General features: G+C 49.8%; 1 protein-coding gene across 1 annotated transcript; it reads left to right on the top strand.

The window, feature by feature from the left end:
• On the top strand, positions 1-26,194 carry SP2 (Sp2 transcription factor; the record flags this gene model as incomplete). The annotated part of the gene is made up of 7 exons (XM_079724624.1): positions 1-22; positions 14,331-14,407; positions 15,190-16,164; positions 23,100-23,412; positions 24,228-24,402; positions 24,617-24,810; positions 26,094-26,194. Exons 1-7 carry the CDS (start codon positions 16-18, stop codon positions 26,192-26,194), a joined length of 1,842 nt encoding a protein of 613 aa, XP_079580750.1. The 5' UTR covers positions 1-15.
• Positions 26,195-27,468: the final 1,274 nt, after the last annotated feature.

Below are 27,468 nucleotides of genomic sequence, written 5' to 3'. Positions count from 1 at the left end.
GAGGAAGATGTCGTAATGAGCGGTGGGTCCTGGCCGCTGCCGGCGGGGTCTTCCCGGCTCTCAAGGGTCGGGAAGACGGGCAGAAGCCGCAGGGAGGAGGAGCCGGGGCTGGGGGTTCCCCCCTGGGGCCGGGCCTGGCGCCGGGGCCCGGCTCCGGGAGGGGCGGGGAGGGAGGATTCCCGCCCGGAGGAGGAGCGGGGCTGGCCAGCCAGGCGGAGGCACCCGGAAGGGGGCGTTCGACTCCCCGCCCCCTCCGAGCCCGCTGGGCTGGAGGGCGGCGCTTCCGGGGGCTGGCGAGAGGAGCGGGCACCCGGGGCGGGCCTGGCACCCCCTCCGCCCGGTGGCCGACCCGCGTGAGCGCTTCCAGGCCCGGGGACGTTGCCTGGGTCTGCTCTGAGGAGGCGGTCGACGTCCTGTGCGCTTGTTCTGTGTTCGGGGACCCTCTTGCATTCTAACTCTAGGTCCCCATCCGCAATTCAAGGTTCTCCCGTGTGCAGAGAGGGGCGGGGGAATGCTTGAAATTCCGACGGCGCCAACCACATGGGCACTGCTGGGTGTGGAAGCCAACCTAGCTAGCGATGTATCCCAGTCGAGAGATGGTGTCAGGACCCGGGGGCGCTCCCTAGGCAGATGACCTCTCGCCTGAGACTGCGGAGTGGGCAGAAACCTCCTCTTAGTATTTTCACTTGCATCCTTTAACCTCCAACTAGATTATCTGCCAGCTCTTTGCAGAATTGTGAAACGTTTAAGAACTTGTTGACAGAGTTCCCAGCCTGTTACCAGACATCCCGGGCGGGGGAGGGAGGGGACTGCTGAATCCCAAAGGCCAGGAGCAAACCTAAGGGATGACAGAAGAAATAAAACAAAATGGATACTTACTTTCTTCCTCCACCCCACCTTCGTCCCCATTACGGTTCTCAGCCTCCTACCCATGCTTCTTGGCTTATGTTCCTGGTGGCTTTCTAATTTTAGATGAAAAGGAACTGCGTCTTCTCCTCTGGGCAGTTGAGAAACTTGTCCTCACTTCATTCCTTGGTTTTGATTCCAATATACTGTCATGTCTAATTGTTTCTTAATTAACTTGATCCAGAGGGACTCAGTCTGGCTTTTCTCAGTGCACATTCTCCCGAAGTTTGTTTCTTCTGAGGCTACTTCTTTCTCACTTATTTGTTTTCTTAGAGAAAGGGAGGGAGGAGCCGGTAGTTCTGCTTTAAACAATTGGCCCATGGTCCCCCATTACATGGGTTTCGTTGCAGATAGAAGGGTGATGATTGTTGCAAGGTACACTGGCATGCACTGTTTAAAACTTGCGTGCTGTACCCCAGAAGGCATTAAGTATCACAGTGGAGGGCTAAGTGTTGAGTTGGTATTTTGGATAAGAGTTTTGGGGCTAGAAAGTTTAGGGTGTTGGCCAGCTCACAGTTAGGCTTTGAAGGGAATGATGGTGGAGTCCACACCACAGGAGTAATTTTGATTTGATAACACAAACCCGGTGTCTGCAGTAATGAATATAACTGCAGTGTCTTGTTTTGTTTTAAATTCTTGTGTGCGATGAAGGGGGCGAATCTGTCAGACAACCTATCAATTGGGCTGATGATGTCATTGTTCCAGTGGCTTCTAACAGGCATTAATACCTGTTGGAAATGGATTCTCATTGGCTGGGGCGATTGGTAAGTTTTCTAATTCTGGTTCTTCCACTTGGTTGTACAGAGGCTTAACCTCTTTGTTTAAAAGCAGCAACAACAACAACAAAAAAAAGAGAAGAAAAAAAAAAAAAAGCTGGTCTGACATAATTATGAGCCCCCTGAGCTAGGCTGCTAAAGACACAGTCTCTTCGCCAAGGAGACCCAAGTAGAGTTGGTTCATAATTGGAGCGTCACCTGACTGCTCAGCAGGGAGAACTGACTCCAGGAGGAAGAGTTTGGCCTCACTGTTGACAGCACATAGACTGGCAGGCTCTTTTCTCTCAGATTCTATTAAGTTTGGGCCTCTGGAGGTTCGTCAGAGGAGAGAAGAAGCTTTAAGAAGATGGTGGCAAATGCCTGGGGGAAGGAGCCTCATGGCGTAACAGCAGAGAGGACAGTTCATTTTGATATCTTTGGCCTTGAAATTTCTAGTTCTTCTGTTGATGAATAGCAGCCTTTCAGAGAAGTTGCATAGTCTCTTGTACCCTAAACAGTTTTGCTGTAGGTATGTGATCATTCCCAAGCTTGCTTTACGCAAGTATTGCCCAACCAGGGCCTTTCTGAAAACATTTAAGCTTGTTGCAGCTAACCAGTAGACCTTGGTATTGGCTTGGGTTTAGCAGTCTTCTAGACCTTGCTCACTCCCATCTATATGATGGAAATGTAGCATGTTCTTCTAAGACTTACCTTTACCCCTTCTCTGTAGACACACAAATTGGAAGCCTTACTTCCAAAGATTGAAAAACTTAGGGATTATTTTGGAGGAGATGGAACAATAGCCACAGAATTAAAGATGCAGAGAAACACTGGGCGTGTAGAGTATCAGAAAGTGTAGAGATGGGAACACTTCTGAGTTTAAATGATTACGTTGTCCAATCTGAAACCTCGTGGGCTGCAGACTTAGAGCAAAATCTACTTGGAGAAACTCCAGTATTTTCTTATTAGTGTATTGGGTGATACATCTGGAGTGTCCCTTTGAGCAGCTTAACTGGATTTGTGAACGTCTTCCCAGCAAGTTCTAAGCCAGGACACTTGGCTTCCATGGTGGGCTGGAAGCCAAGATGGGCTGAGAAATGGACACCATTATGGAGTACATGTGTTGATGTTTTTGCTTTGCTTTTGTTTGGATCCACGTGCAACTCCTCTTGCGACTCCCTTCTGTTGAAGGAAGGGGAAAAAGCTTTCTCTTTATTTCTTCCTTCATAGCGCCAGCACTTAGATCTTTATATTTCTGAACATAGTTGAGAGTCTCTTTCTCTCTGAAGAACTACTTCCTCGGTTATCAGATCTTTTTTTGGCTAGCAGCATTCTCTTAGGAGACCTCAGGGTGGGGAGGTCTCACTTCGCTGTCGGTTATCTGTTGGAGCTGGGTGGAAAGATGAATGAAGTGGGTAAAAACATGGGGCATTACTAACTCAAGGGCACTGTCAGCTTGAGTAGGAAGGAGATTAGAGATTGCCCTTGTGGAGATGTTCCCAGGTAGTACTGGTTGATTTGTTCCAGTGGACAGGATTCCAGAATGGACAACTGGTTTTTCTACTGCCTCACTCGAGGCTGAGAAGAGAGCCCAGGAGGAAGCTGAGTCAGCACTGACAGCTTGAGGGACGCTACCACTTCCACTGCACGCCTAGGTCGCACTCTTTGCGGATGCTCTGAGGCCGCCACTAGCATAGCGGATTGCTTCTCATCAGGATGGGCTTCGAGCTGGCGTGCTCTTGGGAGATGAGCTCCACTCAGGAGCAGCGGAGTCTAAAGGGCTAAGTGCCCTGTTTTGCTGCTTCTCAGTTTACCCTCTGTGAGCAGCTCCGAGCTATGTTGAGACGTCAGGGCTGTTTGGGTCCCAGGAAGAACGTGCTTGCAGACCCAGCTGTTTGAATCCTTCCGTTGGCCATTTCCCCGAGCTATAGTTTGTTTCAGCATCGGAACTGCATACTGTCCCTAGCCAGAAGCGCCACCACACTGAGAAGTGTTTGTCCCCATGCTGTGATTTAGGCTGTTAGGTGGTCTCTTCGTCTCAGCCATGCAGTGAAAATGGCTCGGGAACCAGCAGGCACTGGCCTCCACACTCCCAAATGTCCTCTCTCCAGAACTTCCTCTTTGGGGTGTTTGTTACCTCTCCTAGGGGACTTGGTGGAATCACAAAGCTGCCTTTCAGAGGGTGTAAATAGGCAGTAAGAGACAGCAGGCAGGGCCACGTGACTGGATGTGGACTATTCCTGCCCCTGGCCAGTGTCTAACTGGGAGTCTTCTCAGACTAGCCTCAGAACAGACCAAAACATTTCCCAGCCATCAGAAAAGTAAATGGTGAGCCAGCCCTCTCGTCCCAGGGGAAATGAAGTCACTACTCATTTCAGAACCGATCGTAGCCCCGGATGAATGTGTGAAGTGACTCACAAATAAAGCAGAGAGCACGTGTTAGTACCTAATGATATTCTTTAGGGGGGAAAAGTATGTCTTGGTATTTTTTTCTCCTGTTTTTCCTCCTGTTTCTGAGGCCCAGTATTTTTGTACCATTTCCTGGGACTGCTTCTGTCAGAGTGAAGAGTTCTCACCATCCCCTGCTGGCTGCCCCGAGTCCCCACTCACTTCTCCAGGGTCCCTTCCAGTCTGATAGGAATGCAAACGAGCAACCACACGGTCTCGTTTTCAGGAGAGAGATTCAGGGTGGAGACACGTAAGAGGTATTCAGACAGCAGGCATGCATGTTGTCTTAACTCACTCGGAAAAGAACTTCTTCCCAGTACTTGTTAATTGAAAGAAGCATTGAGTTGTGGTGCCCGGCGTGTGGTGATGAGGTATGTGCTTTGAGAGTTCTGTCCAGGAGAAAGACCGGACCGTGTTGGTCCACGCACAGGCTCTTGTCCTCGTGTGAGGTGACTAGCAAGGTTGAGTTCCTTCTGGGACTGGATCGGCAGAGCTGACCTGGTGAGTGGATCCCAGCCTAGTGCCAGGATCTGCAAGTCTGCAGGTGTTCGCCTTTGGTTCTTAAATTCTACTCAGGCTCTCCCGCTCTGCAGCCTCCAGGATTCATTCATTTATGCACTCAACAAGCATATATCAGGCACTTGCTGTGTGCCAGGTTGTGGGGTGGGCGGGTGGGGGGGTGCATCATTAAGTAAGGCAGAGAGAAGTCCCTGCCTTTAGGAAGCTTACATCTTAGTGGGAGACAATAAGGCTAACTAGTAGATACTAGACAATGAGAAGTGCTAAGGGGAAAAACCAAATAGAGGACGGGAGACGTGAGAGGGGCGGTTTACATAGGGTGGTCCGGGAGGGGAGTCTGAGTGAAACCCTGAGGGAACGGAGGGATTGAGCCAGGCTCAGTCTGGGGAGGGGCTGGTGAGAACTCAAGCAGAGAGAACAGCAAGGACAAAGTCCCCGAAGAGGGGCCGTACCTGGCCTGTTCAGGAACAGCAGGGAGGCCAGCGTGGCTGAAGCGGTGAATGAGGGAGAGTGATGGGGAGAAGTCAGAGAGGTCACATGGGCCCCCTATGTGTCATGGTGTGGACTTTGACTGGGAGACGGAATGTACTGGGGGCTCTGAGCAGAGGAGTAACATGATTTCATCTAAGTTTGATGGATCTCTGGATGCGTGTTGAGAATAAACCAGCAGGGACAAGGTCAGACGCCCAGCTAGGAGGCTTTCGCAGTTATCCAAGTGAGAGATGATGGGGACGTGGACCTGGCTGTTAACAAGAAGCGGTTGTGAAAGCAGTCAGATTCTGAACATATTTTGAGGGTAGTGCCGAAAGTGTTGACTGACAAGCGTAGAGTGGAAAAAAGAAGGGTCGAGGACGACTCCCAAGGTTTTAGGGCCGAACAGCTGAAAGGATGGAGTTCTGTTCACTGCCGTGGGGAAGTCAGAAGAAGGCACAGAATTAGGGAGATAACAGGAGCTCTGTTTGGGGCTAGGTAGATTTGAGTTGCTTATTAGTACACCCAAGTGGAGATGTCAGTAGGCAGTGAGATATACAAGTCTGAAGATACAAGTTTGTGAGTCGTCATTATATAGAACCTATATATATTATTGGTTTCTAAAGCTCTGAGACTAGATGAAATCCCCCAGCAAACAGGTGTAGACAGAAGAAAAATAGGTTCCAAGACTGAGCCCTGGAGCAGCCCAACCATTTAGAGTTTGAGACAAGGACCCAGCAAAGGAGTCTTAGAAGAAGCAGCTGGAGAGGTAGGAGGCCACCCTACAAGCCAAGTGAAGAAAGTGTTTCAAGATAAGAGGCGCCGGGGCTTCCCTGGTGGCACAGTGGTTGAGAGTCCGCCTGCCGATGCAGGGGACACAGGTTCGTGCCCCAGCCCGGGAGGATCCCACATGCCACGGAGCGGCTGGGCCCGTGAGCCATGGCCGCTGAGCCTGCGCGTCCGGAGCCTGTGCTCCGCAACGGGAGAGGCCACAACAGTGAGAGGCCCGCGTACCGCAAAAAAAAAAAAAAAAAAATAGGGGCCAGCTGTCAGATCAACACCAGCTGAGGTCTAAGAATTAACCATCGAACTTGGCAACGTGGAGGTCACTGGTCGTGGGAGCAGTGTTTGTGGTGTGGATGGGAGGGGGCCAGCTGGCTGGAACAGGTTCAAGAAAGACTAGCAGGAGAGAAATGAGGGACAGCCAGTATGGGTGACCCTTGCAAGGAGTTTTGCTTGAAAAGGAGAGAAATAATGGATCTTGGCTTATAAAGGGAATTTGAACTTCTTGACGAAATTGTGGACTCACATCAGGGCCACGGGCTGAGGCTGGGGTCAAAGGTGGGAACAGGGAAGACAGGATGGCTCGATAACTGGGTGGAGACAAGATCTCCATTCTTTAGCCTGTGGCATTAGCCACACCCAGAACTGTTCTCATTTCATGAAAAGTCAATGAAATTCCTTTTACTGTTAGGAGCTATTTATATGGTTATTATAGTTGTTGGAGATTTGCTTCTCAGAAAGGCTCAGAGCAGTTTGGAGTCTTTCTTGATCCTTTCTCCAGCTAAGCTGATTCTCTAAGCCCATTTGTCAGCTCCCTTTGAGGTCCAACTTTGTTCTCTAAAACCAGCTGTGGCTTGCTTTTCCCTCACCCGCTCTGAATTCTTCCAGGCTAGGCAACTGGAAAAGACTGGGCTTAGGAACGGTTTTGTTGGCTTCAGGCCCAACTGAGCTGACCAAAATAGCCAGCAGGAGAACTGTCTACACAGAGTGAAATTCCTCCAGGGGAAATACCGTAGCAGACAGCCAAGATGGCTACAGCCAGGGCGGTAGGACCCCACGAGGCAATAAAAACCTACCTAGTACCCCCAGGCCTGGCTGTGGAGTTTGAGCCAAGTTCTTTCCCAGAGCCTGCTGTTGTGGTATTTCTTTGGATCCCTTCTCTCTCAGCCCCTGTCTCAAGAGTAGTATTCTCAGGTGAAAGACCAGTGGAACAGCCCCTAGTCTGATGGCCAGGGCTCCGGGGTCCCACCTGAGGCCTCTTCCTGTTACGTGGTGCTTGCTCCCCGAGTCAGCCTGTGGAAAGAGCCCTAGAACAGAGCTGCACTCCCTGCTCCGTGACGGGGGGTGGGGGGAGTTCTGTGAGGGGTGCCGTGGGGCATATACACTGGCACAGAGCAGGGGCACTTGCCCCAGACTTGGGGAGCAGAGGAGGGAAGATGTCAGGAGGGTTACAAATGAGCTCTGAAGAGGGGCCGGGGTTGGCCAGACAAATGGGAGCAAGTGTGCTCAGGCTCCGAGTGAGAGAGGCTGTAGTTCCAGAAACGGAAAAAACTGAAGTGTTTGTCCGGAGAGTGGGAAGGGCAAGAGATAAAGTAGGAGAGGGGAGGTGCAGGGAGGGAGGGGGCGGCGTGTTTGGGCCTTTATAAGCTCATCTGAAACTCCTCTGGAAGCTCCTGAAGGATTTAATCTGGGGAGTAACTGTGTGGGATTTACATTTTAAAAGAGTCTTCAGACCAGACGGTGGAGGCTGCATTGGAGGTGGCTAGGCCAGAGGCTGGGAAGCCACTTTGAAGGCTGTGGGCCGAAGGTGGTTAAGGCCAGCATAATGCAGATGGAGAGAGGTTTGTATTTAGGAGGTAGACCCAGGAGGACTTGACGACTGAACGGTGATGAGGATGGCGTTCAGGTTTCCTTGTGATTGAGAGGCTGGTTTCACCAAAAATGTTCATCATTCGTTCAGCCTGCAGGCGCTGAAGTGTCGCTGTGCTGCGTTAGGCTTGATGTAGCAGTTCAGCGGTGAAGACAGCCCTGGGCCACCCTTCCATGAGTGTGGAAGAGAGACATGAAGCCCATGATTATTATTATTTTTTTAAATTTAATTATTTATTTTGGGGGGCTGCTTTGGGTCTTCGTTGCTGCGCGCGGGCTTTTTCTAGTTGCGGCGAGCAGGGGCTACCCTTGGTTGCGGTGCGCGGGCCTCTCATTGCAGTGGCTTCTCTTGTTGCAGAGCACGGGCTCTAGGCACACGGGCTTCGGTAGTTGTGGCACACAGGCTCAGTAGTTGTGGCTCACGGGCTGTAGAGCGCAGGCTCAGTAGTTGTGGTGTATGGGCTTAGTTGCTCCGCGGCATGTGGGATCTTCCCGGACCAGGGCTTGAACCCATGTCCCCTGCATTGGCAGGCAGATTCTTAACCACTGCGCCACCAGGGAAGTCCCAGCCCAGGATTATTTAACGGGTGGTGAGTTAGCAGAGGAGTTAACCTCATCGCAGGGGTCCTGGAAGGCCTCTCTGAGGAAATGGCATACCTGTTACGTTACATAGTGGGCTCTCGGGGCAGGGCGGGCGGGGGGGAAACCTGCCTGAGACCTGAAGGGTGAGTAGGTGTTGGCTAGTGAAGAGAGAAGAAGAGAGCTCGAAGCCAGGAAAGGGCAGCGGCAGAGATGGAGGCTCTTCACGGATCTGGAAGGAGGCCCGTGGGGGCTGGGGGTGAGAAAGCTGGGGAGAGGATGGGCAAAGGTGACAGCTCAGTGTTGGAAGCTCTGTGGCCAGCCCAAGTGGAAGGCCCACAGAGGGCTGGATGTACTGGTTCGCCACTCAGAGGGCAGATGTAGGCAATCCATAGACCTGGGAGTCGTCAGCCTGTGGAAGGTACCTGAAGCCATGTGAGTGGGCACAGTCACTCACGGAATGGGTGTTGGGTGAGAAAGATGATGTTGAGGAGCATCCGTATTGCAGCGGTGGCAAAAGGAAGAGGAGCCCACCAAGGGAAGAGTTGGCCGGAGAGGTAGGAGAAAATCCATGCGGATTTCAAAGAGGAGGGAATCGTCCACGGGTCAGAAACTGCTGAAGGGGGTCGGTTGGATTTAACAATGAGGAGGTCCCTCGTGACCTGGGCAAGTGCAGTGTCAGTAGAGAGCCGGGGTGACAGTCCAGGTGAGAAGGGAGGGGGCAGCAAAGTGCTGGCAGCTTTTCCACTAAGTTTGGCCGAGAAGGGAGAGAGCTGTAGCTGGAGGGACGCAGGTGGAGATGAACGATCTGTATGTACAGCAAGAGCCGGGACACTCGGGGATGCTTCTCCCCTGGTTTTGGAATTAAGTTGGCTTCCAGCATGGGGAAAAGGAAAGTCAGGTGTGGTCCTTTCAGGCACTGGACACCCCCCCAACCCCTGTCTGGAAGCCTTGTTTGATAGCCTTGGAAATTTTCCTTGCAGCCTAAGAGAGCTACTATGGCTTATGTAGTAAATCACCGTAAAACTTCACGAGCCAGGGGACTGTTGAGAAAGTTTTAGCCAAGCCAAATTAATGAAAGTCTGAATGATAGCACTCTGAAGGAAGTGCAGCCTTTTCTTCCAAGAATATGCAATAACCCCACTCGCCAACCTTGCTAAATGTAGGTTTCAGTGAGCAGATATAAACTGCTGTTAAAAGCAAATGGTACGATTGAAACAGTGGCAGTGGTATAAAACAGTTCCCTAACTATGCCTTAGAGTCCCTTTGCAGGCTTCATACACTATTTAACCTCGCTTTGAATAGTATGAAGGAAAAGCTAGGCACAGTTTATGTCCAAATTATACATTTTAAATATAAGGCTCCAAATTAACGAGGTTCTAAAGTATCTTTGAATATAGTCCTGCAGTTAGGCATCTGTGCTACTTCTTAACCACTGTTCATTTCCAAACACCAACTGGAAATGCTGCTTTTCCCTTTCATGGGTAATCCCAGGATATAATTCTGCAGTGGCAGGGAGATTAGTCGCTGTTTTTGTTGCCCAGGTCCACAGCCCAGGGGCCACAAAACTCTGAGTGACTCTAGGAGAGATACTTAAAACCACTGGTTTGAGATCTGGAGGAGTATTTCAGGGGCCAGCGGGGAAGGCAAATGAAACCAACCAAGACGGTGTGGGTGGAGCGCCCACAGTCTGCAAGGGCGTCAAGACTCTGCTGTAACTTATTAAGTGAAGAGCCTCTTAGCCCAGCCCAGTCTCCAGACAGTTTGAGTCCAGGGTGATAATGACTGCAGGGGGAGAGAGGGAGATGGGAAAGGCAGGTGAATAAGCACTGGGCCAGTTTTCATTTTGTTTGCACTCTGTCCTGTTCTAGTGTCCTTCAGTTTCATAACAGGGGATGTCAGAGGGAGAGTCATTCACCATTTTTAGCTAAGTGAACCTAAGCCCAGGGGAGCCTCCTGGGAGAGCCCCTGCCTTCCCTTTCCAGCCCTGCCAGCAGCTAACTCATCCTGTATTTTTATCGGCAACATGGTTGGAGGATTATAAACAAGTTTAAATTCTCAAACAAGATCATTTAGTCCAACTTCCCCCCCCACACACACACACACATCTAGACATCCCATCTCTGACAGAGACACACATCCTGCCTCTGGCTAAATGATTCCAGAGAAGGGAGAACGTTACCTCGGGAGGCAACTGACTCCATCTTTTGAAAGTTGTCCCCTCTAATAAACCGAAATTTCCACCACAAAGTCTACCCATTGAACACATGTATGGAATAAACACCCTGGTGGGTATCGCTCCTCTGGTGTCCTGGTCACCACCACGGCTGCCCTCCTCTGAACGAGCTCCATTTGAAAATCCCCCTTTCAAAATGTCCCTCAGGACGGAACCTGACACTCCAGATGGGGCCCGAGTGCAGAGCAGATGAGGACTATTATTTTCTTCTATAATTGAACTTTTGGAAATTCAGTCCAAGATTGCAGGAGCTTTTTCGGCCACCACATCTAGATTCTAACTGCTTCCCATTTAACTTTTTTTTTTTTTTTTTTTTTTTTTTTTTTTTTTTTTTTTTTGTGGTATGTGGGCCTCTCACTGTTGTGGCCTTTCCCGTTGTGGAGCACAGGCTCCGGATGCGCAGGCTCAGCGGCCATAGCTCACGGGCCCAGCCGCTCCGCGGCACGTGGGATCCTCGCAGACCGGGGTACGAACCCGCGTCCCCTGCATCGGCAGGCGGACTCTCAACCTCTGCGCCACCAGGGAAGCCCCCATTTAACTTTGAGTCAAAACCACTGGGGCTTTTTCTCATGAGAATCGCTGTTAAGCTCTGTCTTCCTGTCCTATATGCATGTGATTTTTTTTTTTTTTTTTTTTCTTAACCCAAGTGCAGTGTTTACTCAGCTTCAAAGTTTAAACCACCATTTATTGACAACCCCCTGTGTGCTCAGTGTTTTTCATATTGCTGACGCCTCCTAGAATCCTGTAAGGGTGACATTACCTCTGTTTTACAGACGGTGCACTGAGGCTGGGAGAGGAATGCCCCAGCCATCCCACAGTCTGCATTCTCACTTCCGTCTGGAGCCTCACGCTCTTAAGCACTGCACATACCAGTTTTTTAAGATCTCTTTGAGCCCTAATACAGACACCCATTGTGTTTACAGTCCTCAGCTTTGTGACATCCATAAAGTTAATTTGCCTTCTAGGTCTTTTGCATGGTTTCCCAAACTTGGGTGGTGGAGAGACTGCTTTGAAGCCGCGTTTTCCAGCCTGTAGGGCACAAAACCAATTTAGTGAGTCACAACCGGCATTTTAAAAAATGAAATAGAGTAGAAAAATACCAAAGCCCATGACATGTAGCAAGGGCAAATTTTGTTTCAGGAAATTCTTATTACATCAGCACAGGACAGGGAAGTGTGTGTGGGGGGGGTGCATATGCGTACACTGGGTCTTGATGTAAACTGTTTTTATGACTGTGGTTCATGGTCTCAATAGTTTGAACACTGCTCTGAAGGGAAAATGTTTTTCAGTCAACTTAGATGGTTTTCATTATAAGGCTGCAGCCTTAATTATGTATGCACATAAATCTGTTTATCAACTCATAGATCTAGTTCCTGTAAAATTTAATTAAATAACTACAGAAAAGCCAATAAAACTCAAATCAACAACATCATTTTGGGAGGAAAACAGTTGACTGAACCCAAATTGCTGCTGTCAGTGTAAGCGCAGCACAGACTTGACATCCGGGCTCCTTGAGTTCCGCATGCCCACCCTGCAGTGTCTGGTGCCCAGCAGCATGGTCTTTCCAGGCTTCTGAAGAGCCGTCACTGCTCACTTCGCACAGAGGTATCATGAATTACATGTGCAGAATTGAATTGTCTTAATTAGCTCATGTAGTTAGAGTGGTGCCACTTGGTACCAGTACAGTTGTAAACACACACACGGGCCCAGAAATGTGCAAATCTTGGTTAAGCAGCAGTCACCCAGCGATCTGTAGTATATGTTCATTTTTAAAAGATGATCATCACAGTGAAAACACAAGAATAAAACATTCTGGTAGAGAAAGCACAAACCTCCGAGGAGAAGCCTGCATATCCTGGTCCTGGCAGGCACCCGTAGTTTGAGACCCTGGTTGATGTCGTAGCAGCAAACTGCTCAGGATGGCCTGGGTCTCAGCACTTAGGTGGAGGCACGTTCAGCTTAGCCCCCAAACCAGACTATCATCCTGCCTGCAGTTCTTTTCCTTCTCGTTCCTAAGAATACTATGAAAATTCCAGTCAGATGCCTTGTTGTTATGAAGTACACAGTGTATACCATTCTCTTGATGTAGCCAACCAAAACCCCCAAAAAAGAAACAGGTTTGTTCAGCATGACTTGTTTTTGGCAACCCCACGTTTATTCTTTGTGATCACTGCTTCCTTTACCTCAGTAATTGTAGTTGTTGTTCAGTCATTTGTTCTAGGATTTTGCTAAGGATCAGTGTCTGTAATATTTCAGGATCCACATATATGATTTTGCCCAGAGCTCCCCTCTGGCTCCTCAAACAGTTTGCAAGTGTGCCTGCAAAGTGTCTCCCTACTCTGGAGTGCAGTTCATGGGGCCTTAGGGCCTGGAAGCCATTTAAGGCTTTGATGAACCTACTGTACTCACCTGTCCTGGGCTGCAGTTCCCGCTTTACCTTTTCTTTACCTTTCCCATTTAAGAATCATTCCCCCAAAGAGAGAAGCCAGAGGCAGCTGAAATGTGAGTGGTTCCGCCTTCTTCCTGACCTCTGTCTTCCTCCTGCCAGATGCCCAGCAGGGGCTCCATGCCTGAGTCATCCTGCCTCTTCCAGTCTCTGAGTAATACCCTTCTTGTCTCCGTACCTCCTGAAACCTACTTTCCAAAGGTCTAAGATACAAGTCTGACTCTCTGCCTGGTGTTCTTTTCCTTAGTGATTTATAAATTATAAGATGGCTTAGATCCTTTCCCCCCAAATTCTCCTGATTTCCATTTTACTTGTATTTCTCTTAGATCAGACTTAAGTTCAGAGTAGAGATTCCTTTCATTACTTCCTCAACGTTCTTTATTTTCCTTTATTTAAAACAAGTTTAGTAGAGTGTATTCGTTGTGGGGAAAATGAGAAAATACAGAAAAACAGAGGGAAAAATTCTTTAAGTGAAGAAAAAAATCTACCACCAGGAGATGATGGCTTTTAACATTTTAGCCCCCCCTTTTTTTTAGACTTTTTCCTGCTATATTCATATGTAGAAATATATACACATTTAAGGAAAAATAGGATTTATTTTCATTCTCATTATATTCAGTTATTAGCTCTCCTAATCTCGGGGATACCTATGGGGCCATGCCTATTGTCCTATGTAAAACTGTAAATTCATTTAAAGTAATTCCCTGTGTGCTATATATAATTTATACCTGGGCCGTTGTGCTCATGTGGTGAAGGCTGAGCATAAAGCGCTCAAGACCTTTGCATGGAGTGGGTGTGTCCTCCTTGACAGGGATCCTGGCCCCGAGATGCTTCTTTCCCAGGCTGGCTTGGCATCTGGCTACAGCAGGAGTGAGCAGGAAGCCTGGGTCAGAGCCACAGGATTAGCTGGGGGCTTCCCCCGCCCACCGTATAGGGGTTCCAGTCTAGCTGGGGAGAGTCAGCAGTACGCGGCAGAGAGGGCTCCGTCAGGTGGCACAGCGTAGTTACTGAAGCCAGTGTTATTATAATCTCGGCATCTTCACGTTACCCTAGACCTTATGATGGTTGGAGGAGACGGTCCGATAGAGGCAGGACCAGCTATCCTCACAGCCTCAGGTGGCTGAGTCTGAGAAAGGGAGAAGGACATCTACTGAAAGAGTTGTAGGGCTGCTAACCTTGAGTGGGGAAGTGTGGGGAAAGGTCATTAACCTCTCATGGGGAAGCAGCCCTAATAGAGGCAAAAAGAAAATCTGAGGCAAGGGGACTTGGGTTCTTTTCGGGCATCACGGGTATTACTCCATCTCTTTTCTTCCAACAGATCCACAGACCAGCATGGCTGCCACTGCCGCTGTCAGTCCCAGTGACTACCTGCAGCCTGCCGCCTCCACCACCCAGGCGAGTGGGCAGTGGGCTCTGAGGGTTGGGGGCTGCATCAGCCTAGAAGGATTCACTGAAGCTGACATGAGACCACAACTGAGCTCTGCCCTGGCTAACTATAACTCCCCGAGGCAATGAGACCAGGGAGGGTTCAGTTTTCCACTTTTTCTGAACTAAGAAACTAGGGCCACTCATCTAAGGTGCCACAGTTGAGTCAGGGGGAGAAGCAGGATGAAACTCAAGTCCTTTCCTCCAGACCCTACTGGCCATAAAAGGAAAACAGAGACTGTGTCCCCGCACGCTGGAGGCTCTTTCCTTGTAGCTTCCAAAGAACAGCCCTCCTTGATCGAAAAAGTCATGTCCCAAGCACTGGAAAACACTCTTCCAAAGGGTTTGTTCCTCCTGTCCCCCTCCCTTCCTCAGTCCTTCCTCACTTGATGACTCAGGAAGGTGGGCTAATGGAGCTGCATCTATAAGCTGAGGTTGATTCCGTGTCCCCATTAGACACTAATAGGCCAGTGGGGAGTAAGCGGTTAGCCCATGGTGTTAGTTCACCCTGTCAAGGGGTGCTTCTGGGGAGTTCCTTCCTGAGAAAGACATTTCTCACCCTTTCCCCCTTAATAATTTCTCAATGGAGAAACTAGCGGGGAAGGGGAGACAGAGGCCACTGCCCGGAGGGGATGCTGGCTCCCTGACCGCCGGTGGGGAGGAGCCTGCGAAGAGGAGAGGATCTTAAAGGGTGGGGCGGCTGGGCAGCAGGCCTCCTGTCTCACTCCTATTCTCCACGTGGTGTTTTGCAGGACTCCCAGCCTTCCCCCTTAGCCCTGCTCGCTGCAACATGTAGCAAGATCGGGCCTCCGGCTGTCGAAGCTGCAGTGACGCCTCCTGCCCCCCCGCAGCCCGCACCACGGAAACTCGTCCCTATCAAGCCTGCCCCTCTCCCTCTCAGTCCCGGCAAGAATAGCTTTGGAATCTTGTCCTCCAAAGGAAACATACTTCAGATTCAGGGGTCACAGCTGAGCGCGTCCTATCCTGGTGGGCAGCTGGTGTTCGCTATCCAGAACCCAACCATGATCAACAAAGGGACGCGATCGAATACCAGTATCCAGTACCAGGCGGTCCCTCAGATTCAGGCGAGCAATTCTCAGACCATCCAGGTACAGCCCAATCTCACCAACCAGATCCAGATCATCCCTGGCACCAACCAAGCCATCATCACCCCCTCACCATCCAGTCACAAGCCTGTCCCCATCAAGCCGGCCCCTGTCCAGAAGTCGAGTACGACCACCACTCCGGTGCAGAGCGCGGCCAATGTGGTGAAGCTGACAGGTGGAGGGGGCAACGTGACACTTACTCTGCCTGTCAACAACCTCGTGAACACCAGCGACACCGGGGCCCCCGCTCAGCTCCTCACGGAGAGCCCCCCGGCCCCGCTGTCTAAGACTAACAAGAAAGCCAGGAAGAAGAGTCTTCCTGCCTCCCAGCCCCCCGTGGCCGTGACCGAACAGGTGGAGACGGTGCTGATCGAGACCACGGCGGACAACATCATCCAGGCAGGAAACAACCTGCTCATCGTTCAGAGCCCTGGTGGGGGCCAGCCCGCTGTGGTCCAGCAGGTCCAGGTGGTGCCCCCCAAGGCAGAGCAGCAGCAGGTAGTGCAGATCCCCCAGCAGGCCCTGCGGGTGGTGCAGGCGGCATCCGCCACACTCCCCACCGTCCCCCAGAAGCCCTCCCAGAACTTTCAGATCCAGGCTGCTGAGCCGTCGCCTACTCAGGTACCACGCACACCCTCTGCACGCGCCTCCCTCTCCTCCTCAGCTCTAAACGGCTGATGCTCCATCCCCATGGGCTTGCTTTCCTAGATGATGCTGATGCATCTCCCGATCTGACCTGAGTGTTGGGAGTCAGAACTGTTTGGGGTGGGTAATAAGTGGCCCTTTCTGCCAGTTCATAGGGCCACGTACTGCTTATCTTTAGAAATCAGATGCGACATGCCTACGTACCTATATTTTGGAAACTTTCTTTATGGGAGTCTTTTGGCAGGGGGATGAGTAGCAGGCAGGTACATACTTTTTAATAATAAAGTTTATTTTTTTATTCTAGAATTACATACTCCGAATGATAGCAAGAATGAAAAAATTCTAGTCAGAACCATAGAATTTGATGTAAAGTAGGAAAACCAATGAGAAAAATGCTGATCACTGTTAATGACAAAAAAAAAAAAAAAAAAAAAAATTTAGGAAGAAGCACCCTAGCTTCATAGCAGGGACATTTAGGATAGATTCTTCTGGGATGCTGACTTCAACAGGAACTTATTTTTGGCATTCATTAAGGTGCTGCAATACTAAAATTTATTTGGCTTTGCAGGGCAGGTTTTATGCTTTGCGTAAGCCTAATAAATGCCAGAGATTAGGCCCATGTTGAAGATGGAGAACCTGGAACTCAGAGAAGTTACCCGGTATCCAGCTGTCACGGAGCCCAGATGACAAATGACAAAGGGGCCAGGATTCAACTCAGATTTCTGACCTACGCTTTTGTCCCCACTCCACCCTGGCCCACCCTGGCTCTTGTGTGTGGCAGGGGCTACACTTAAAATTGTACAAGGATTTTTTAAAATATAAAAACCAGCTCCTGCCATGGAGGAATTTATTTTTTTTATTTTTATTTTTTTATTAGTTTCTGCTTTATAACAAAGTGAATCCATGGGGGAATTTATAATCCAGCTGTCTGTAGAGAGAACCGAGGCGTCAGAGTGAGTGCCGGCCGTAGGGAGTTGTGTGGTCTCCCAGGTGGAGAAGTGCCCTTGAGTTTGAGCTGTGGACATAACGGATGCACAGGAAATCTGAGGCCCGCCCTCAAGTGCCTCCTCCTTTCTGGCATATTGCATACTGCCAAGGGGTTTTCTATGAATCGTGTAATTTGTTACAACACGTGTGAGGCTCCCTTATCAGACCTACCTTAAAGGTGAAGAACTGAGGCTCCTCTCGCAGTGCCTCCCCTCCCTTTCCTGAGGTCCTATGCCTGGCAGGGCTTAAAACCAGGTCTTCCTAAGGAAATAAGCATACGTAGGCAGAAACGTTTAGCTACTGCATTACTTTGTAATGATGACATAGTTTTCCGGTATCCGGAGGTGCTGTCTGTTACCCAACTGTAGATTTAGGCTGTTTCTAATCTTATCGCTAAATAAATTCCTAAAAGTGGGTCAAAGGATATGCACGTTTTAAAAAATGTATTATACTCTGTATCAGAGAAATTGGCAATCCTCAGCCCTGAGGTCAAATCTGGCCCGTCTATCTGTTTTTGTAAATCAAGTGTAATTGGAACACAGGCATGCCCATTTGTGCGGCTTTTGCCCCACAAGGCAGAGACCTCATGACCTGCATAGCCTAAAATATTTACTCTCTGCCCTTTACAGATAAAGTGTGTTGACCCCTGCTCTACATTGTGGGAAAGAAAATGTTCTAGTAACGGTAACTTCAGATATGCAGAAAATAGCAATGATTTGCAAAAGGGGCACATACCAGAAAATTGAGGATGAGATGTGTATTTATTAAGAGATAACATGAGGTTTGTTTGTTTGCTTTTAACTGAGAACCACAGTCCTAAATAATCCAAGGATCAAAAATAACCCCAATCGGGCTTCCCTGGTGGCGCAGTGGTTGAGGGTCCGCCTGCCGATGCAGGGGACACGGGTTCGTGCCCCGGTACGGGAAGATCCCACATGCCGCGGAGCGGTTGGGCCCGTGAGCCATGGCCGTTGAGCCTGCGCGTCCGGAGCCTGTGCTCCGCAACGGGAGAGGCCACAACAGTGAGAGGCCCACATACCGCAAAAACAAACAAACAAACAATAAAACCCCAATCAAAATCACAGTAGAATTTTTTTTTTTTTTTTTTTTTTTTTTTTTGTGGTACGTGGGCCTCTCACTGTTGTGGCCTCTCCCGTTGCGGAGCACAGGCTCCGCACGCGCAGGCACAGTGGCCATGGCTCACGGGCCCAGCCGCTCCGCGGCATGTGGGATCTTCCCGGACCGGGGCACGAACCCGTGTCCCCTGCATCGGCAGGCAGACTCTCAACCACTGCGCCACCACGGAAGCCCTAGAATTTTTTTTTAAACAAGTGACTTTTCCCCCTGTATCATTTTGAGTGTAAGTTGCCACCGTGCCTCTGTTACTTCCAAATGTTTTATAGAAAGTGTGTAATTCTTATACGCAAGGAGGACAACAGCACAACCTTCAGACATAGGCAATTAGTAAGGAAACACACTGACGTCTAATTCAGAGACCCCATTCAGGTTGCTCATCACTTGCCGCAGTGATTCCTTTGTGGCAAAAGGATCTCATCCAGTATCACACGTTCCATTTAATTGTCATGTCTTCTTAGTCTGTTTTGACCTGGAATAGTTCCTCAGTCTTTACTTGATGTTCATGACCATGACACTTTAAAAGGCCAGTTACTTTGTAGAGTGTTCCTCAATTTAGGTTTGTGTGATGTTCCCTCATGGATAGATGCAAGTTGTACACTTTTTTTTTGCAGAAATATCAAAAGTGATGCTGTGTTCTCACTGCATCCCAAAAGGAGGTGCATGGTTTCGATTTGTCTCAGTACTGGTGATGATTAAAGTGATATTTAGCAGGTTTCTGCACCTTAAAGTTACTTTTTTTCTCTTTGTAATGGATTAGTATTTTGTTAGGAGATAGTTTCTGTGTAAATATCTCATTCCTTATCAGACTTTCGCCTGCTTATTTTAGTAGCTTTTACTGTGATAGAGATTTTTTTTTTGGGGCCAGACTGCAAGGCATGTTGGACCTTAGTTCCCCAACCAGGGATCGAACCCTGGCCCCTTGCAGTGGAAGCACAGAGTCTTAACCACTGGACCGCCAGGGAATTCCTGTAACTTATTCTAAAATTAAAAGTTAATTTTAAAAAATCTCTTATCATGGGACTTCCCTGGCGGTCCTGTGGTTAAGACGCTGCGCTTCCAGCACAGGGGGCCTGGTTTCGATCCCTGGTTAGCGAACTAAGATCCAACATGCCTTGCTGTGCGGCCAAAAAAAAAAAAAAAAAAAAAGTTACATTTACAGAAAGGTCGCAAAGGTAGTACAGAGTGTCTTATACCTCTCACCTGGTCCCCCACCACCACCTTGTTAAACATCTTACACACCAGGGTACACGTGTCAAAACTAAGAAACTGACATTGGCATGTTACTGTTCACGAAACTCCAGACTTGATTGGATGTCTCCAAATACCACATTGCACTTGCACTTTCACAGTCAATTAATGTCCTCTTTCTGCTCCAGGATCCCATCCAAATACCACATTGCAGTTGTGGGCATGTCTCCCCAGGCCCCTCTGGTTGGATAGCTTCTTAGTCTTTGTTTTCCATGATCTTGACAGACCAGAGGCACATTGGTCAGGTATCCTATAGAATATCCCCCAGGCTGGATTATGGGTTTTTGGAAAGAATACCACGGAGGCGAAACGCCTCTTTTCATCACATTATATGAGGGGTACATGATGTCATCTCTGATGATGTAACATCCCTGATGTTAACCGTTATCACTTGGTTAAGGTGGTGTCTGCCAGGTTTCTTCATTCATCAAAGCTGCTACTTTTCCCTTTCTCAGTTCTTTGGAAGTAAGTTGCTAAGTCTCCTCCCATCGTCGGGGTGGGGGTGGGGGTGAGAATTAAGCTCTACATACTGGAAGGGAAAGTATCTATATAATATTATTTGGAATTCTGCTATAAGGAAGATTTGTCTCTTTTCCATTTATTCATTTATTTATATAAATTTATTTATTTATTTTTGGCTGTGTTGGGTCTTCGTTGCTGTGCGCAGGCTTTCTCTGGTTGCAGCGAGCGGGGGCTCTTCATTGCGGTGTGCGAGCTTCTCATTGCGGTGGCTTCTTTCGTTGCAGAGCACGGGCTCTAGGCATGCGGGCTTTAGTAGTTGCAGCACGTGGGCTCAGTAGTTGTTGCTCATGGGCTCTAGAGGCAGGCTCAGGAGTTGTGGCGCACGGGCGCATGTGCTCCGTGGCACATGGGATCTTCCCGGACCAGGGCTTGAACCCGTGTCCCCTGCCTTGGCAGGCAGATTCTTAACCACTGCGCCACCAGGGAGGTCCCACCATTTATTTTTTTATTCGATCATGTATTTATGTCAGTAGAGACTCATGTATATTTATTTTATACTTTGGGTTACAATCCAATACTGCGTTATTTATTTTGTTGCTCACATTGTTTCAACTCTGGCCATTTGGAGCTCTTTCTGGTTGGCTCTTGCATCTGTGTGACATACTCCCAGTCTTTTTTTTTTTTTTCTTATCAGCTTTTTTTAAAAATAAATTTATTTAAATTTTATTTATTTATTTTTGGCTGCATTGGGTCTTCGTTGCTGCGCACGGGCTTTCTCTAGTTGACGAGAGCAGGGGCTACTCTTTGTTGCAGTGCACGTGCTTCTCATTGCGGTGGCTTCTCTTGTTTTGGAGCACGGGCTCTAGGTGTGTGGGCTTCAGTAGTTGTGGCACACGGGCTCAGTAGTTGTGGCGCACAGGCTTAGTTGCTCCACGGGTTGTGGGATCTTCCCGGACCAGGGGTCTAACCCGTGTCCCCTGCATTGGCAGGCGGATTCTTAACCACTGCGTCACCAGAGAAGTCCCCTTTTCAGCTTTATTGAGGTATGCGCATACCGTGCAATTTACCCTTTTAAAGTGTACAGCGCAGTGGGTGGGTTTTAGTATGCTCATGGAGTTAGGCAGTCATCACCACTGTCTAGTTTTAGAACATTTTCGTCACCTCGGAAAGACCTCTTTAGTGGTCACTTCTCATCTCCCCCTTTGCCCCAAGCCCTGGCAACCACTAATCCATTTTCTTTTCTTTTTTTGTGTTTTAAGTAAATTTATTTATTTATTTTTATTTTTGGCTGCGTTGGGTCTTCATTGCTGCACATGGGCTTTCTCTAGTTGCAGCGAGCAGGGGCTACTCTTTGGTGTGGTGCGCCGGCTTCTCATTGCGATGGCTTCTCTTGTTGCGGAGCACGGGCTCTAGGCACATGGGCTCCGTAGTTGTGGCTCACAGGCTCTGAAGCGCAGGCTCAGCAGTGGTGGCACACGGGCTTAGTTGCTCCACGGCATGTGGGATCTTCCTGGACCAGGGCTCGAACCCGTGTCCCCTGCACTGGCAGGCGGATTCTTAACCAGTGCGCCACCAGGGAAGCCCTAATCCATTTTCTGTCTCTATAGATTTGCCTATTCTGGACATTTCATGTAAATGGAGTCTTACCATAGGTGATCTTTTGCAGCTAGCTGCTTTCACTTAGTACACCGTTTTCTGAGTTCATCCAAGCTGTAGCAAGTGTCAGTACTTCATTCCTTGTATTTTCCCAGCCCCAGTCCTGGGATCAACCATTTGTCCTAGGAATCCTAGTTCCTTTTATTGGAGGATGTGATAACAGTTTTTAAAATTCTGTCATTTTCTTCTCCGTTTGTTTCTTTATGTCAATATGGATTCATAGGTCCCTGTTTTATTCACTGAGTTATAATCCATTAGTATTGTTATTTTGATGTTCAAATTATCCTATGTTTAGCCAGTGGGAGCCCCTCCAAGCTGGCTCTTGTGTTCTTTTCACATGTCACCACCATTCTTTGAGCATTTCCTTACTTTCTGGTATAAGAGGTGTTCCAAGGTCTTCTTGTACTTCCCCTGACCACAGTCCTCGAATCAGCTATTTCTCCAAGGAGCCCTGGTTTCTTTTAGTGGAGCATGGGATTTAGAAGCTAAGAGCTGGGTGCTACGTGAGCTCATTGCTCCTGGAGTTTTGCTCCTTTCAGCCTTTCTCAGTGGACACAGTTAAGAAGTATATATAAATATACCTATACATATATATGTAATACCAAGATAGATACAGACATGCACATACATATATACATACATTTATATCTATATTTCTCTATTTATATTGAAACCTAAGAGTTTCCATCAATACCTCTAATCCCCAGCCAGTACCACACGGTTCATTCTCGTTCTCAGGCTCTAATACGCATATTTTTAAAGGCTTCGGACACATATTCCCAGATTTCCCTCCAGCAAGCCTAGACCACTTCACACCCCCTGACGTAAGAGCAGGTGCCTATTTCCCTACTGTCTCAGCAACAGTGAGCATTGTTTTATTGTTCCATCTTTGTTAGTATAAATTGGAGAAAGACAGTAGTCTCTCCACTAATTGTGCCTCCTAAAGGCTGTTTTCATTTCTTTGATGAGCATTCACGGCGCATCTTTTGTGAGGTCATCATTTAGCTGCCTTCTAATTCTTCAATTCGGAGATTTGGAATTATATTTTTCCATGCTAAGTAAATTAAAAGTTTTGTTTCAAATCAACAGCATTTGTCAGCTTAGTACAGGGATGCCATCAGCGCTTTTGGCTGAACATCAACAGTGGGCGAATGTAGGCCTGGGCTAGTTGGAGAAGACTTGGGTGGACAAAAAGGCACCCGCTTCTCCCTTGGGCAGGGATATGATGCTGCATTGAAAGGGGGCAGGAGGGCTTCCCTGGTGGTGCAGTGGTTGGGAGTCCACCTGCCAATGCAGGGGACACAACAAGAGTGTTACACCAGGGAATGGATGATATAAACATTCTTTAATGCAAAAAACAGTGGGGGGCAGGAGCCAGGGCTCTCAGGGGGCATTGACTTTTTCTTTCTGGCCCCTCCCAGGTCTACATCCGTACACCTTCTGGTGAGGTACAGACGGTCCTTGTCCAGGATGGCCCCCCAGCAACAGCTGCGACCACCTCCACCACCACTTGTAGCAGCCCTCCGTCCCGTGCTGCCCATCTGAGCGGGACCAGCAAAAAGCACTCGGCTGCAATTCTCCGGAAAGAGCGTCCCCTGCCAAAGATCGCCCCTGCCGGGAGCATCATCAGCCTGAACGCAGCCCAGCTGGCAGCGGCAGCCCAGGCCATGCAGACCATCAACATCAACGGTGTCCAGGTCCAGGGTGTGCCCGTCACCATCACCAATACTGGCGGTGAGGGAAGGCCCCCGGCCCCAGGCATGGGCAGCCTTGAGTTAAGGTTGGAGGGAAAGGAGGGAGCCTTTGGACTGGCTTGTGCTGCACTTCTCAGTTCAGTGGTAACATTTGGTGATATTTACAGTATGAAAGCGGCCTTGCACATAATCAAAGGAACGCTGTAGGTACCTAGCACAAATGGTTCGTTGCATTCTTTAGCTGGATGAAGGGCAATTTTCAAGGTAGTGGGAGCTCTCTGAATCTCCTCCCTTCGTCCTTAAGTGAATTTCCAGCACTTTATGCATTTGGTTTAGTGGCCTGGGAGGAGTCCACCCACAGGCACTCCCCCTGCTTTGATGGCTTTATGCAAGTCCTAGAGGGCTTGATTTGTTCCAAAGCCCACAGAACTCTCTCTCCCTACTGTTAACAAAAATCCCTGGAGACTTTCCTGGGAGCAGAGTTGGTGTCTCACAAGGGCCTAAGGCTGGAGGAGATTCTGGAAAAACACTCCAAGACCCACGTGGGCACCGTCTGACTCTGAAGTTGACTGGGTTCCCATCCAGATTCTACAAGTTCTGCATGTGTGATCTTGAGCCTCAGTTTCTTCACCTGTAAAAGGGGGATGATAGTACCTATTTCATGGGGTTATGAAACTTAAGTGCATGAATTACATTTAAGATCTCTAAAATGGTATCTGGCACATAGCAGGCTCTCAAAAATATTAGCTGCTGTGACTGTCAGCCTTACTATGTGCAGGAAGGAAGGGGGTCAGGCTCCCTCTTCTGCCCCTTTGGGCTTCCTCACCCTGAACCCTGCTGCACTCCTCCCCACAGGGCAGCAGCAGCTGACAGTGCAGAATGTTTCTGGGAATAACCTGACCATCAGTGGACTGAGCCCCACCCAGATCCAGCTGCAGATGGAACAGGCCCTGGCTGGAGAGGCCCAGCCCGGGGAGAAGCGGCGCCGCATGGCCTGCACGTGTCCCAACTGCAAGGACGGGGACAAGAGGTGATTTGAGGAGACGGGCCAGGCGGCCAGCGTGGCGTGTGTCCTGTTCCCCAAGCCCTCCCTGGGTCACAGACAGAGAGGGGACCAGGTAGCGGCTCCGTGCTCTCCGACCTGACCCCACATCCTCTCTCCATCCTGTCCCGCCCCCATCTCTCTACCTCCCCACTCTCTCTGCTTCCCATTCCCTCCACCCCACCCTCAACCCAATTCCCAGGTCTGGAGAGCAGGGCAAGAAGAAGCACGTGTGCCACATCCCTGACTGCGGCAAGACTTTCCGCAAGACGTCCCTGCTGCGGGCTCACGTGCGCTTGCACACGGGCGAGCGGCCCTTTGTCTGCAACTGGTTCTTCTGTGGGAAGAGGTTCACACGGAGTGACGAGCTGCAGCGGCACGCCCGCACCCACACAGGTCTGCTCTCCACCGTGCGGTGCCCCCCGGCCCCCCACTCCGCACCTCCGCTCGCTGCCTCTCTCCCTGCCCCCACTCCCATTGTCCTCAGCGACATGGAGACTCCTGGCCTGGCCAAGGAACTGCAGCGCTGAGCGAGAGCTACAGACTGTCTCCTCGGGGTGCAGGACTAGCCGGAAAGTCTCGCAAGCCTTTCCTTTATTGCAGTGTTTCCCAAAGTGAGGTCGGTTGTGTGGCACAGCCTTGATGACTTCCGCCATAAGCTGCATATTTGTTTAACGATCAGTGGCATCTTGTGCCAGGCAGTATGCTACGCATTCTACCCATTAACTAATTTAATCCTCATAACGACTCTATGGGGACGGTACTTTTTGATTGTGCCCGTTTTTACTGAGGCATGGAGAGGGGGCCGGGTCACACAGCCAGTGACTAGTGGAGCTGGTTCAACCCAGGCCCTCTGGCTCCCAAGTTCACGCTCTCAGTCACTATCCCACATTGCCTTTCCTACTGTTACTTACCGAATGATTTTCCTTAAATCACTTCACCATTTTGACTTACTATTTTTTTCACTATTTTTACTCTTTTATGTCCAGTGCAGTATTGTTTTTCACATCCCAGGCTTGGGATCATAGCTAAGTGTTTTAACGTACTGGCAAACAAACACAGAACTATAAAGTAGAAAATCGTTCATGCATCTGCCACCCAGGGTTGTCCTGGGTGCCTCCAGTGGTCCACGGCACATGCTTTGAGAACTGCCGTTCTGGCAGATGCCCCCAGTGAGCAGATGCCTGTCCTGGGCCTGGGGACACGAGGCCCAAAGCTCTGGCTGCTGGCCAGCGTGGCGGGGCAGGTCACGCCCACCCTCTGCAGGCTGCAGAGTAAATACTCAGAACGGCAGCAGACCCAGCCCGGGTGTGTGGCTCAAGTCTGGCAGGTCAGAGGGGAGTGGGGTTTCCCTGTGAGGCGGAGGACTTTGAGCCGGGGTTAGTCAGAGGGACAAAGGTCAGAAGACAGTAGGTGACGAGCTACACGGGAAGCGTCCTGGGTGCAGGCGCACAAGTATAGCGTTTGGCACGGCACAAGGGATGGAAACAAAGTAGCCTGGACGGTGATGGGGGGCGGGGGGAGGGCTGACCGAGGTTCCCATCAGTGGATCACGGGGAGCGCTGCGTGAGCAGCAGGCAGGCCGGTGACACGGCTTCACGGGTGCCCCTCACACCTCACGTGTGCGCCTCCTTTTCCGGGGCGTGGCGCCGTGAGTGACGGGCATCCCCTCTTCCCAGGGGACAAACGCTTCGAGTGCGCCCAGTGTCAGAAGCGCTTCATGAGGAGTGACCACCTCACCAAGCATTACAAGACCCACCTGGTCACGAAGAACTTGTAAGGCCAACGGAGGCGGGAGGCCTCGCGGATTGCGGACCCCTGCCCGTGTCCTGCCTGGGCCCCTGGAGGAAAGAAGGCCCACGGCTGCCCTGGGCCCGCCCCCGCAACCTCCCTCCGGTTCTGCGACCGTCCCCGCAGGAAGGGACTCTACTGCCCCCACACTCACCTCCTTCTGAAGCCCCTTGGCTCCGCCCCGGCCCTCCCCTCTCACCACAAGCTCCCGGCCTGCCCAGACCGTGGACAGCGGCCGTGCCCAATGACACGTTCTAAACCAGGACGAGTGGGAACCCTTATTTCCAAAGGAAAAACATGAATTTCACTCCATCGAGGAGCAAAGTGAGCCCCCCCTCCCCCAAACACTGCCGGGGTCGCATCGTGCCGTGCCCCTCCCTGGCCCCCTCAGCCACCGCGGGTGCCCCGGGGCCCTGCACGCAGGGCACCACTGGCATCCAGCTCCACCTCCGGAGAGGCTCCCGAGGCCGCCTCCACTCCACACGCCCCTGCCCCACCCCAGCTCTCCTCCAGCACATTCCAACTTTCTATTTAAAAAGTAAAGCTACCCACGGACTCCCTGATTCCCCTCTTTTTCTATGGAGAACGTTGCCTTATACTCTACTTCCGATGATGAACACTGTGTACTGTGTGTGCTTTAAAGAAGTTTTATTTAATTGCTCCCTTCTTCCTGTTCGTGTTACTCACCTCCCCCATGCCTGCTTTTAGTTTAGGGTTTTTGGGGGGCAATGATGAGCATATGCATTTTTTTCTCACTCTAGTAATTCTCTTTTCTAAATGACACAGCATTTCAACTCGAATCTGGATTCAGGTAAAACACCTTCCCATCCTGAACCTCATCCCTCCCCGTCATCTCACCCACCCCAACCAGCCCAAGCCCTACTTGTGTACAGTGTATATTGTATAATAGACAATTGTGTCTACTACATGTTTAAAAACATATTGCTTGTTATTTTTGAGGCTTTTAAATTAAACAAAAACCCAGCTTTATTTTCAGTTGTAACTGCTTGAGGTGTGTTTCCTGAATTAAGTGACAGATGATCTGTCATCCTTTATTAATGATGTACTTTGTTGGTCAGCGCTGGGCTGACGGAAATCTTTTCTTGCTAATAAATTTAGTTGCCTGAGGCAAAATCTGCAACTTGGCAGTGCAGCTTCCTTTGTCTCCCGGCTCGGAGAGCTCCGAGAGGGGAATCCTGAGGAGGGAGCCCTGGTCTCTCGGACCTATCCGCACTGGGACCAGGGCAGGACCCTGTCCTCCTG

The sequence above is a fragment of the Hyperoodon ampullatus genome (assembly GCF_949752795.1).
Source record: "Hyperoodon ampullatus genome assembly, chromosome: 19".
Taxonomy (NCBI): Eukaryota; Metazoa; Chordata; class Mammalia; order Artiodactyla; family Ziphiidae; genus Hyperoodon; species Hyperoodon ampullatus.
The sequence above is the reverse complement of the archived record's forward strand: the minus strand, read 5'-3'. Positions and strand labels throughout refer to the sequence as shown.